Source organism: Oryctolagus cuniculus, chromosome 6, assembly GCF_964237555.1.
Source record: "Oryctolagus cuniculus chromosome 6, mOryCun1.1, whole genome shotgun sequence".
In the NCBI taxonomy this organism is placed as follows: Eukaryota; Metazoa; Chordata; class Mammalia; order Lagomorpha; family Leporidae; genus Oryctolagus; species Oryctolagus cuniculus.
The window spans coordinates 47,152,121-47,165,593 of record NC_091437.1 but is presented as its reverse complement, the minus strand read 5'-3'; the positions used below and the strand labels follow the sequence as shown (position 1 = coordinate 47,165,593).

The window sequence follows — 13,473 nt, the reverse complement described above, 5'->3', positions numbered from 1 at the left end:
TTCCTTTTGTTTTTTAGTGTATTTAAATTTTTCCCTGATAAATGGATTTTGTGAGGGTTTTTTCTTTTTAAAGTAGTTAATATTACTTCTCTTGGCCCTAATTCAAATAGTCAGGAACCCTGTTTGGTTTGTCTGGAGGCTTGGTTGTCCAAACAGTAGGTGGAAGAAGATAAGCCAGTCATCTGAGAAGCCACATTCAGACTAGAATGGGGTTTGCTAGGGGCTAGAGAGGGAAGGGGAGGGAGTGTCGCATGGATTCAGAGTTTCTGTTTTACAGAAGAGAAGGGTCCTGTGGCTGGGCAGTGGCCATCATTGCATTAACACTGTGAGTGTATTTAGTATCCCTGCACTGTGCAGTTACACATGGGAAATTTTTTTGTCATGTGGTTTTGACCATAATTTTTTTAATGCCAGTAAAGGAAAAGAGCAGGCAGTCTGTGAGAATCCTGGTGACACGGGGTAGACGGTGTCTAGCCGCTGTGGCATAGCCACTTGGCTGGACTCACTCGCCGTTGATCCACTGTGCAACAGCCTCAGGGACTGGTGGTGTGCCCCAGCCGGCCAGGTGTATAAAAGGCAGGTAGGAGGCGCTACTTACACACTTCACCTCCACCACCAATGACACGGGCACACGTGTGTGCCTGCCCACCAAGACCTGGAGTGAGGACTTCGATAGGTCTGGGACTTGTTTTGATTTCAGGAGTACATTGAAAGAGCCCCTATGTTCCAGTTCGGGACAACGCGAACATCAAAAAAGAATGGGAGCAGGCATTTAGCCTAGAAGTTAAGATGCCTGTGTCCCACGTTAGAGTACCTGGGTTCCTTTCGTGTCTCTGGCTTCCAGTTCTAGCCTCCCAATGCTACAGACCCCAAGAGGCAGCAGTGATGGCCGCTGCCCACTTGGGAGACTTGGCTGGTGTTCCTGGCTGGCTTTGGCCTGGTCGAGCCCCAGCTGTTGTGGGCATCTGGGGAGTGAGCCAACAGATGGGAGCTGTCTGTTTCTCTTCCTCCCAAATACACAGAAAAAAGTAAACACGAATGTGGATGGAACGATGGGACTTGTGTAACTAGTTTTTTGACCCCCGCTGTAATAGCTTAGGCAAGGATCATCCATGGCTCCGAGCCAGGGGGTTAAAGGTTGTTGAGAAACAAGATGGTCAGAGTCCCTGGACATCAGCTGGCAGGTGAATAACAATGGTTACATTGATTTCACAGGAAGAGTGAATAAGCGTCAGACAGCATTGGTATTGCTGGGCCAAACTGAGGGGGTCTGAGAACAAGGGTAGAACAACACCTCTGCAGTTTTCTCGTCAAAACCTGCATCTGATCATGAAGAAACAGGCAAATCCGGAACGTGGGACGTTTTATGACAGCTGGCTTAGAGTCTTCCCAAGAGGCAGTGTCCCACAAAACCAAAACCATGAAGGTGACTGAAGAGGTGTAACAGACTGTGTGTGTGTGAACCGAATTTGGGTCCTAGATCAGACAAGGAAGCAGCGGTGATAAAAGGCATTTGGGGAGGATCTCAGATGTGGACTGAATATTTTAAAGGTGTTATTGCGTTAATGTTGACGTCTTAGAACTTCTAATAGCATTGTGATTTATAAGAAGATGACCTTGAGTGGATGCATGTCCCATCTGACACCCCACCGGAAACTTCCCATGAAGCCACTGTTGATCTCCGGTGTTCCCACAAACACAGAGTGAATGTGGCTCAGTAACAGCCCTGGGAAGTCTGGGGGAAGCGTCTTGTATGTTCATTGTTGTGTTCTTCCATCCTTCCTGTGGATCTGAACATTTTCAAAATGAAAGAGCATCCAAGGAGTGGAGGCGAGGTGGTAGCTATTGTCTGACTCCCGGTCGCCTATTTCTGTCCCCTGGCCCTCCCTGGGGGCCCAGCTGAGGACCTGCAAGCATCTGTTCTCACTGCAGCTGAGGCCGGGGACAAAGGGCCGGCCCCACTCGGAGTCTGGGGAGGAGGGGAGGAAATGTGTGTCGGGCAGGTGCAGCACCAGGAAACTCATAAAATCTTTTTGGCTGTGAATTGTGTTGTGCTGGGGACTAGTGACTGAGCTGGGCTGGGCCTAGCTAGCAGGAAACAGTGGGGCTCCTGCATCTGCTTTTGGGCAATAGAGGCTGACATCCCCCACCAGCTTCTTATTCCGCGCCTCCGGGGACCCTGAAGGAACCCATGAGGACCCAGGGCTTGGTGCACAAAGCACCTCCGTGTGCTAGGCGAGAAGCACAAGAAGCACTTTCCATTCTTTCGGTTTTTTTGTTTTGTTTTGTTTTGTTGTTTGTTTTGTTTTCAGGATTTATTTTACTTATTTTAAAGACAGATAGAGAGATCTATCCACTGATTTACTCCCCACATGGCCTCAATGGCCCGGACTGGGCTAGGCCAAAGCCAGAAGCCTGGAACTCCATGCAGGTGCCCCATGTGGGTGGCAGGGGCCCAAGCACTTGGGCTGTCCTCTATGTTCCCAGGCGCATTAGTAGGGAGCTATTTCTGAAGTTGAAGCAGCCAGGACTGGAACCCACACTCATACGGGATCACAATGTCGCAGACGGTGGTTTAACCTGCTGCGCCACGACACCTGTCCCCGCACTTTCCACTCTCCCTGATCATTTCATCTGCACATGGAGCTTATTCCTAGATGGTAAACAAATAGCCTGTGGAGTTTAGTGCTGTTAGGTTCACAGCAAACTCCTTGAGGATTTAGACCCGGCTCTGCCTGGTGTGGCCTGCAGGGCTGTGGGGCCTCAGGAGGTCTTCCCCAGTGTGGGGCACTGAAGATGCCTGTTCAAGCCAGCTTCCTCCATAATCCGCAGCCCTTTCCCTGTAGAGGACCCGCCTGGACTGGGAGCAGAGCTGGGAAGGGTTTGCACAGCATGAAGAGAGGATGAGCCTAGTCTGGCAGAGACCATCTGCTGCCGGGGGTAGATTGCTTGTGCCAGCAAAGCCGAATGAGGTCTTAGTGGCGCCCCCGGGGCCAAGGCACGTCTGTGCTGGAGGGCTGTGCCGCCTCCTGCTCCATGCAAGAAAGAGAGCTCCTATCTGTTCAGCGTCTTCAGCTGAGGCTGGCTCAGTTGAGCACCAGGTTCAAGGAAACCTGGACCATCTGACAAAAAATAAATGTTTTCCTTCCTTTATGAGTTGTGCAAAGAATATCCAGTTGTTGGAGAAACATTAAGGCACAAAAGAGCATCAGAAAAAATCGAGTGGCTCACAATTCCACTGTGCGGAGAGCGCCGTTCATTCACTAGGCACCTGCCCGGAAGATTCCCAGGGTGCCTCAGTGCCAGGCACGGTGCTGAAAGCCAGCAGCACAGCCGCGCAGGGGCCAGACCCGGCTCCTGTCCTCAAAGGGCTTAGAGGAGGCGCTGGCCATGACTATCTGTAGAAGCGCCTTGATAGGTCAGGAGGCCTCTGAACTGAGCTCTAAGATGGGTACTGGGAAGAGTACTCCCAGCAGGGAGTGGTCAGCGTTCCCTTTGGCCCCATCCAGTGCCTGGGAAGGGACTGTTGGGTGTGAGGCTCCAGAGGCCAGCAGACCCACCCAGTAGATTTCCAATCACACAAGAGAAAGGCTCTTCCACGTTGGGCAGCTTTAACTTTGCACGGACAGGAGACAATGTGTGCTTTGGGGGCCATGCTTTTCCAGGTGGACTGGGCTCCAGAAGGTGGCGGAGTGCGGGTTGCCGTCCGCTGCCTAGCCCGTGGTCTGCAGTGGTCTCCGCCCCACACTGCTGAGCTGCTTGCTCAGCCCCTCCCCAGCGAAGACAGGAGCTGCATCCGTGCCATCCTGCCCCGACTTGGCGCACTGCTGCCACGACAGAGACCCTGGTCTGCCTGGAGTGGGTGTTGGGTCTCCCAGAGGCATCCCTCGAGGCCCGGCTCAGGAGTGCGGTGCATCTGCGGTAGAGAGCCTGCAGCGGTGACTTGCTTATCTCTCCCACGAAGTGGAGATGCTGGTGAGAACTGGGTCAGAGGCCCCTGCAGGTGTGAGCAGACGGGTGAGCCCTGCGCTTCTTGCTCCCTTGATCAGCGCCGATGGGTGCTTTGCCGCCTCTTCTGACATTCACGCAGCAGCTGCTCTGCATCCTGTGAGGCTGGGCTTGCAGGCTGCAGGTGAGCAGACCGGAGCCTGGCCCTCCAGGGGCTTGCCACCTGGAGTGGGAATCGTACAGAGTGTTGGGAGATGGTCTGGGAAGGCTTCCGGGAGGCAGTGACTTGCAAGGGTTAGTACATGCCAAGTTCTCCTGCATGAAGACAGGGTGGGGAGAGTGTTCAGGCTGGGGGTCAGGGAAAACACAGGGGTTCAAAGAACTGCCAGTGCTGAGGTCCACAGCCCGGTGGTGGTGGTGTCTCCCTTGTGTGGAACCCGAGGCTGGGGAAGCCCCGTGCTGTGGAGACTCACACAGTGGAGCGGTCATGTCCCTTCCAGAGCCCCTGGGCATTGCCCCTCCGTACAGGAGGAGCTCCCCCTGCCCCTAGGAGCAGTCCACAGCTGGGGACGGCAGGGCTGGATATGGAAATGCCTCTGTTCCTTGACCCCAGTGGTGCGGACAGCAGGGAGCCGGTGAAGGGCTTTTCCACATCTGGAGGGCCAAGGTCAGATTTACAAGGTCATGATTACAGCCTGGATTGGTGAGGGCCAGCAGGAGGTGGGGCCCCTTCCTCCCAGCTTCTGGCTGCTGGTGCTGACTGCTCTTCAGCGCCTTCTGCGACTCAGGTGCTGGTCTGCGCATTTGATGTGCATGTTCTCGTTGAATCTAACAAGGGCCTTGTGATGTACTAGGGCCATGTGACCCATGAGGAAGCTGAGCCACAGAGAAGGTGAGACCCCTTACCATGATCACACAGCTGGACATGATCGCGGAAGTCTCTCCCGGTAACGTTTGCTCCATCTCCCTCCACAGGTAAGTTTGAGGACAGGGAAGACCGCGTGCCCAAGCTGGAGCAGATTAACAGTGCGAGGATCCTGAGCAGCCAGAGCTTCACCCTCACCAAGAAGGAGCTGCTGAGCACAGAGCTGCTGCTCCTGGAGGCCTTCGGCTGGAACCTCTGCCTGCCCACGCCCGCCCACTTCCTGGACTACTACCTGCTGGCTTCCGTCAGCCAGAAGGACCACCACTGCCACACCTGGCCCACCACCTGTCCCCGCAAGACCAAAGAGTGCCTCAAGGAGTACGCGCATTACTTCCTCGAGGTCACCCTGCAAGGTGAGAACAGCGACACGGTGGGGCCCAAGGCAGAAGAGGAGCTGGGCTTGGGTGGCTCGAATGGCCATGTCCCTCCAAAGGGGACCTTCTGATTCTGTTATATTTTTACTTATTGTTTGAGGGACAGATAAAAGATCTTCTGCCCAATGGTTTATTCCTCAGATGCCCCCAATAGCCAGCACTGGGCCAGGCTGAAAACCGGGAGCCCAGAACTCAATCGCGGTCTCCCCTCCCATAGCAGGGACTCGAGTACTTGAACCATTACCTGCTGCCTCCCAGGGCACACAGTAGCAGGAAGCTGGAATCAGAAGCAGAGCCGGCACTCAGACCCAGGCGCCCTGATGCAGGGTGTGGCATCTTTGCTGCGCCAAGTGCCCATGCTAGAGGGCCTGCCTTATGCACTGGGGCCTGTGTATCCAGGTCATTCCCACTTTTGAAGGAGGTCAGAAAAGACTGAGCACAGATTTGCCACAGGTGTTACCAATGCCATGTAAAATAAACAGCAGCTTATACACGGGCGGAAAGTACCTTACAAATTTCAGAGATCAGCTAGTAATTTTTCTTATGGAAACCTGGAATACTGCAAAAGATTGAACCAGCACAGGTTCGCAAAAATCCATCGCTTCTGAAGAGTTGGCATCATACGGATAGGCTGGAGGGAGGGGAGTATGTTTACATCTGCTTTAGCAAAGAAAGTAACCCAACTTGGGGACTCTGCCTTGGAACCCACTTTTCCCAGTGTATTAAAATCTAGGTGTTAGGAGAAAACAGTGATTCAGAAATGCCGCCCATACAACCACACAATACCCTGCCACAAACCAAAATAGTTATGACTAGCATTATCAGTGGTTGTGATACTATGCATTGAGTTCTTATTGTGCAGATACCTTGGTTTAGAGCTTTGCCAACATTACCCCACACAAAGAATTGTTTCTGTCATTCCCATTTTGCAAATGAAGGAAGTGATGCGTAAGAGGTGAAATAACTTGGCCACTGTCATGGCTAGGATTTGAATCTGGGGAAACTGACTCTGTGGCTATGTCTACAGCTGTAATACTACCCTAACTGATGGATACGTTATAAGGCAAAAGTTGAAGTCATTGAAAATCCTGAAGAGTTTAGACCACTGGAGCCAGTGTTGTGGTATAGTGGGTTGAGCTGTGGCTTACAACACTGGCATCCCATATTTGAATGCCAGTTCCAGTCCTACCATTTCTGCTTCTGAACCAGCTTCCCGTAATGTGCCCAGGAAAGCAGTGGAAGAGAGCCAGTTTGGGCCCCTACCATGCACATGAGAGGCCAAGGTGGAATTCCTGGATCCTGGCTTCAGCCTGGCCCAGCCCTGACTGTTGTGGCCATTTGGGGAGTGAACTAACAGATGGAAGGTCTCTTTTTCTCTCTTTCTCTCTCTTTCACCTTGCCTTTCAAATAAATCTTAAAAAAATTTAAGATAACCATGTAATGCACTGTAAATCAAGTGTCATTCCTTAAAACTATGGAAAGTTCGCCTGTTTGCCTTTGCACGTGTGTGGTACCAGCTTTGCTATGTTGCCAGCTGTCTTTGCTGGATGGTAAGATTCCTTAGCAAACCTAAGTGAAGTGTCAGTTTCAATTGTGAATTACCAGCTCGTGGAGCCCCTCACTGATTCATTCAACAGATTTCCACTGAGTGCCTCCTGTGGGCCCAGACATTGTTCTTAACCATAAGTGGCTGCAGTCATACTCCCTAAGGGAGCCTGGGAAATGGTGTGGCATTCCCCCACAGCAGCCAATGAAGGGACCTACACTGTGTGGTTCTGTGTGTAGCCCTGCAGCAAGCCCCTTGCAGCCTCCTGAGAGCCATGGACGATACTTGGAAAACCACAGCTCTAGGCTGACTTACAAATCCCAGATTGGGGCCAGTGCTGTGGCGTTGCAGGTGAGGCCACTGCCTCCAGTGCCAGCCTCCCATATGGGTACTGATTTGAGTCCTGGCTGCTCCACTTCCAATCCAGCTCCTTGCTGATGGCCTGGGAAGATAGCCCAAGTACTTGGACCCCTGAGCCCATGTAGGAGCCCCAGAAGAAGCTCTTGGCTTTGGATTGGCCCAGCTCTGGCCATTGCAGCCATTTGGAGCATGAACCAGCGGAAGGAAGATCTCTCGATCTCTGCCTCTGTCTCTCTGTAACTCTGTCTTTCAAATAAATAAATAAACCTTAAAAAAAAAAGAAAAGGGTCAGCGCCGCAGCTCAATAGGCTAATCCTCCGCCTAGCAGCGCTGGCACACCGGGTTCTAGTCCCGGTCGGGGTGCCGGATTCTGTCCTGGTTGCCCCTCTTCCAGGCCAGCTCTCTGCTATGGCCCGGGAGTGCAGTGGAGGATGGCCCAAGTGTTTGGGCCCTGCACCCCATGGGAGACCAGGATAAGTACCTGGCACCTGCCATCGGATCAGCGCGGTGCGCGGCTGCAGTGCGCTGGCTGCGGCGGCCATTGGAGGGTGAACCAACGGCAAAGGAAGACCTTTCTCTCTGTCTCTCTCTCTCACTGTCCACTCTGTCTTTTAAAAAGAAAAAAAAAAGAAAAAGAAAAAGAAAGAAAGAAATCCCAGACAGAGAAGCAAGGTGTTTGAAGATGGAACAGTTTCTAATTGTCCTTCAATTGAAAGGACAGCAATGAGCAGCCTTTGAACCAATTCACGGGTCCACTCATACCCAGCACAGACATGGGGGTCCTGAGGGGCTGGGGAGTGTGCAGGAGGAGGGGATGTTGTGGGGGTGTTTCTGAGGCTGATTCCTTGTGGGGTTCTCTTTCAGATCACGTCTTCTACAAATTCCAGCCTTCTGTGGTCGCTGCAGCTTGCATTGGGGCCTCCAGGATTTGCCTGCAGCTTTCTCCCTACTGGACCAGAGATCTGCAGAGGATCTCCAACTACTCCCTGGAGCATCTCAGCACGTGCATTGAAATCCTGCTGGTGTATGTTCCTCTCCTGATCTTCTGTGTTTCCCAAATTCTGAGGTTCCCCTTGACCCTGAGGCCCCCTATGGTCAAGGGTGATTGCCTGAGGCTGGGGCCAGTGGTGGTACCTCCAAACATCGTGTCTCATGGGAAATGGACTCTGGTGGCTTCTGATAGAAGTGAGGTTGGGGGAGGTGGTCCTTCCTATTTGCAGTAGTTTTGGGTTTGCATTTTCAAGGTCAAGGAGCCAGGGAGTAGAAAGGTTGACTGCATTTCCTTGTAGACATCTGAACTCTGTGAGCCAAACTACAGTGTAATGTTAGGGATAATCACACCACACAAGGAATTCTCATTATAAGCTCCTTTTCTCAGACATGGCTGCATAGCTGGCCTCTTCGCCAGCTAAGCCTGAGTGGCTTCACAGAAGAGGCCACAGCCTCTTTGCAAGGACCCCGGGAATGTTGGAGAGAAAGTGTTGTGTAAACACTTGCTTGAAGCTGTCATGGACCCATACCGTAAACTCCTCTGGAGTGAAGGGCTCCCTGGTGACCGCAGCATGGTGGACAAACAAGGCAGAACGGCTCGTATGGCTCCACCAGGTCTACCAGTCTCCCACCAGCAGGAAGTGGCACAACCTGGTCACTGGCCTCCCTATCCCAGGGACTGAAGTGAGAGCAAAAGCATTTGTGTGCCTGAAGGGGGCCCCACTCAGTCCCTGATGTGGGCTGCCTTTGTGTCCAGAAATGCCTGTCCAGCTCCCTAGGCCTTGTAGGTGTCTGAAGCCAGAGAACATGGCCCGGTGTAAGAGTTGGTGGGGGCCCAGGTACTTGGCCGTGGCCTGGCCCCATCGTAGCTGATGGTCGTTGCTCTGGGATGTTGCTTCTCAGCTTTTGCAGCCTCTCTTCACTTCTTGCTTACAGAAACCCCTGGTGGTTGTGTTTTCCCAAAAAGTTGCATAAAGATTTTCTGAGATGGAAACAGTTTGTTTCCATCCCCATCTTCAGATGGGGTCAGTGAGACCGCTGGGGGCAACTCACTCAGTGTCTCCTAGCTAAGCACTCAGCCAGTTGGGCGTGCAACTGGCCCAGAAGAGCGTGGAAGGCCATGATGCTGCTTTGTGCTTTTGCGGGCCCCTGGAGCGCCGCACAGCGCCAGGAGCTGAGAGTGCAGTGACGAGGAAACGTTGATGGGCTCCCGACCTGCCAGCTCGTAACTGCGGGTTATCTCTGGGGTGCTGACTGCAGAGATGGGGCAGGAGCAGCTTGTCTGGCCATGGGGCTGTGCTGCAGGCAGTGAGTGCAGGCTGGCAGGGCCTGGCCATGCAGAGCTGTCACGTCTCTCAGGGCCCCGCGCGGTATGGCAGGGAGAGGCATGTGCGCATGTCTGGCCGTTTGACTACCAAGTCTCACTCAGGTCTTTTCCTTTCAGAGCCTATGACAATGTCCTCAAGGATGCCGTCGCAGTCAAGAGCCAGGCCTTGGCGATGGTGCCTGGCACGCCCTCAGCCCCCACCCAAGTGCTGTTCCAGACCCCTGCCTACCCCACCCTCGGCCAGCCAACAACCACCCTGGCCCAGTTCCAGGCCCCCGTGCAGGACCTGTGCTTGGCCTATCGGGACTCACTGCAGGCCCACCGTGCCGGAAGCCTGCTCTCCGGGGGCAGCGCCTCGTCCCTTCATGCCCCCTACTCCGCCCTGCAGCCCCTGGATGTGTGTCCCGTGCCCGTCCCTGCGTCCCTGAGCATGCAGATGGCCATTACAGCCGAGCCCAGGCACTGCCTCACCACCGCCTATGGAAGCAGCTACTTCAGCGGGAGCCACGTGTTCCCCGCCGGCTGTTTTGACAGATAAAGCCGCCTTGGGGCCACATGGGTAAACCTTGGAGACCCAAGTAGAGGGAAAGGACGCTGAGCCACACAAGGCAACTGGGAGGCCATCTCCCCCAGACCCCCATGGCCTTGAAACAGAGGGATCCATGCTCTTTCCAATTAAAACTAACCCCAAGCCAAACATTTCATGACATACCTCACCCGAGAGCCTTCCTCTGAGAAACATCTTCCACGTGTGGCTGGGATGCACGGCCGGGGCCCAGTGAATCCAGAAAGGCTTGGGAAGAGGCCAGGAGCCTGGGAGCTGGGCGCAGGCGCGTCCTGTTCATAGCAGCAAAGACTTCTTTCCTCTTTGCCAATGGCAGCTACACCACTGACAAGGCAGGAGCGACCTACCCTGTCCCCGGGGCCCATGGAAGATGCGGTCTCGGGTGCTTTTCTTCCCAGAGCTCCATCCACAGGGGCGTACCGTTGCACCTGAGCCTCTGCCTTGCAAGGCACAGTGGGTAATCCTCTTGTGTTTGTCGTCGAACCAACCTTTTCAGGCCTTTAGCTGTTTCTCGTGCTGCTGCTGTGTCCCAAAGTGATCTAACCTTCTGTTCAGTAAGATGTCTGTTTACAAGCTACATCAGGGACTGTGTGATACTTGAAAAATTCCTTAGGAGGAAAAACCAACTTCACTGCAACGTTGCCTGTCCCACGTGACAAGCTGTTAAGTTTTAACCCAACGTGTGGCGGGCCTGTGGCTGACAACAGAACAACCTTTACAAAGACATACAATCAGGAGAACTGCTTTCCAGGGTCTCCATTCCGGAAGATTTCACATCGTGGATGCTGTGTGCACCTGTCGAACTTTGATCACTGCAGGGGTGTGGGGGGGAGGGGGCGGTCATTGAAGGGAAGAGAAGGCTTTGAAACCAACTGTCCCCACCTCCCTCCACCTCATGCTCACGGTGCATGAGGTCAAACCCCAGCTTGGCCTTGAATTTTGTCGGTGGCAAAAGCTAATGGGAATATGTGCTTTGTGGCACTGGGATGTGGGGAATGGGGCCGGACATGGGCCAATGAGCCCAGCATCAACTGGCCGTGATTGGCTGGATGGAAAGCCAGTATTTGGGGCTGTGCAGCGAGGGGGATCTCAGGAACACTGTCGTAACCATGTGCAATATGTTTTTGTTCTGACTCAAGGCTGGTGCTCCTCATGAGGGGAATGCCTCGGACCTAGGAGGGGCCAAGGACCACGGAAGCAGTTTTTGTTCGTTCTTTTGTGCGAATGCGGCTTGGTTTTCCGGACTCAGTTGCCGGGCTGGGGCGCCGTTGCAGGGACCGCCAGGAAGGCAGCTGCGCACTGCTGAGCTGGATCCGACGGTGGTCAGGCTTCCCAGAGCAAAGGCTGGGTCTCGACGTGAGGACGGAGGGACGAGAGGCTGGGCGAGGAGGGGGTGCCGCTGCTTTGTCAGACTAGCATAGGAAACCGCACGCTCGTTTGTTGCTGTTCTTTGTTCTCGGCCTGCCTCCTATTTATGTGTGACCGGATTGGATTTCAGGTTGTTGTGTCTGTGTTCTGGGGTTGGGGGCCCTAGTAGAGCTTTACAGCCAGCCCAACCCCCGGAAAAGGGCGCCTGCAATAAACGCACCACCTGCTCTCCGTCTCTGGGGCCTCTTCCTGTGCGTCCCCTCTGGAGCCAGCCCCTCTGGCCCTCTCTCCGGTCAGTGCTGGTGGTGTCTTCTCAAGAGTGGCAGTGAGGGAAGGCTCAGCAAGACTGACTTCCCGGAGCTGGGTTTCCCTGGGGACATGAGCCAGGCAGAGGAGTGCGTCGGGCTGACGTCTGTCTTCATCTGTTTCCTGTTGCTAATCACACAGCACCAGAGACGCGGCCCATTACAAAGAAGAGAGCATTCCTTGGACTCCCAGTTCTGGCGCAAGGTCAGGAGGCTGCGTCTGGTGGCGTTCCGGCTGGCAGGGTCCCCAGGAGATGCAGGGCATTGCATGGCAGGGAAAGGAAGTACGAGAGACCTGGCCTGCTGGCTCCTTCAGCAGTCCATCTCTCTAGAGAGCCCGTTTGCTCAGTCGGCCATTCCTTGCAAGGGTGCATGAATCATTGATGGGTTCAGAGCCCTTCTCACCTCCAGAAGGCCCACCTGATCGCATCTCCTAGTGGGGATTCAATGTCAGCCTGGGTTTCCAAGGGGACAGACTGCATTTGAACTGAAGCAGCCTCCCAGCTCCAGCACCATAAAGGAGTTCTTTGGAAACCAGTAGCAGAAAGAGAGGAGAGGGGGAGAGAAAGAAGTTTATTTTGAGGAATTGGCTTGTGTGGTTGTAACAACTGGCAAGTTCCAAATTTATCAGGCAGGCCAGCAGGCGGGTAATTCAGGTAAGAGTTGAATTCAAAATGTATAGGGCAGGATTCCTGCGTTAGTCTTGAGGCAGAATTCCTTCTCTAGGAAACCATCTATGTCCTTCGGACCTTCAACTGATTGGATGGGCCTCCCATGTTATCCAGGGAAACCTCTTTTCTTAAAGTTAACCGGTTGTGAATCACATCTAAAAAAATACCTTGGTGGTCGGGCAAACAGCTGGGCACCAGAGCGTCACCAGGCTGACACCTGACATTGTCCAAACCACTGTGAGGAGGGAGGCAGCTGACCCAGGCTCTTAGTCTTCTCACCCCCTGAAGTGGGAATGAGCATGGCATTTGCATAGAGGGGTCTCATGAAAATTAGCAACATACTGCACACTGGGGCCAGCACCTCCATAAAGAGAATTCACTCTCTGAGCACGTCACATCGACTGTGAGATGTGCCATTATTTTAGGCACTGGAAGAAATTTTTTTTATAAAGATTCATTCATTTATCCAAAAGGCAGAGCCATAGAGAGGCAGTTGGCAGAGAGAGGTCTTCCATCCGCTGTTTTTACTCCCCAGACAGCCCCAACCGCCAGAGCTGTGCTGATCTGAAGTCAGGAGCCAGGAGCTTCCTCTGGGTCTCCCACATGGGAGCTGGGGCCCAAGGACTTGGACCATCTTCCACTGCTTTCCCAGGCCACAGAAAAGGGATCCACTGGTCAACGGCAGGGAGCTATGGGCTCTGCGGCTCAGATTCCCCCCTAGAATTCAAAACCACCCATCGAACTCAGCTACTTCCATACAGATGGATTGGAAATGGAGAAGCCAGGACTCAAACCAGCACCTACATGGGATGCTAGCACTGCAGGTGGCAGCCCCTGGAAGAATTTTTAAAAAGCAAACCTGCCAACCTTAGTTCATATGGTGCTGAAGAGTCCATCAATGGTTTGCTGCCTTCTTATTTCAGGAATGGTAAGATGTCATTGGTAGAACCGAGGGACTGTAGCATCAGCTATTATGGAAAATGTCAGGTTCCTCCTCTTCTACGAAGGGGGTCCCCCAGGACCTCTGTCCTGCCCTCTGCACACCCAGGTTCCAGCAGAAGCACTCTTAAGAGCTGGTGTCAGTTTGGGCTTGA

General features: G+C 53.5%; 1 protein-coding gene across 2 annotated transcripts in view; it reads left to right on the top strand.

Annotated features, from left to right (window-relative positions):
• CCNJL (cyclin J like) overlaps positions 1 to 11,638 on the top strand; it is a 60,424-nt gene extending 48,786 nt beyond the window's left edge. For both annotated transcript variants that reach the window (XM_002710350.4, XM_070075799.1), the window contains exons 3-5: positions 4,924 to 5,226; positions 8,018 to 8,177; positions 9,588 to 11,638. In XM_002710350.4, the coding sequence (XP_002710396.1) occupies positions 4,924 to 5,226; positions 8,018 to 8,177; positions 9,588 to 10,008 (884 nt within the window). In that variant the 3' untranslated portion in view covers positions 10,009 to 11,638. The remainder of the gene's footprint in view (positions 1 to 4,923; positions 5,227 to 8,017; positions 8,178 to 9,587) is intronic.
• Positions 11,639 to 13,473: the final 1,835 nt, after the last annotated feature.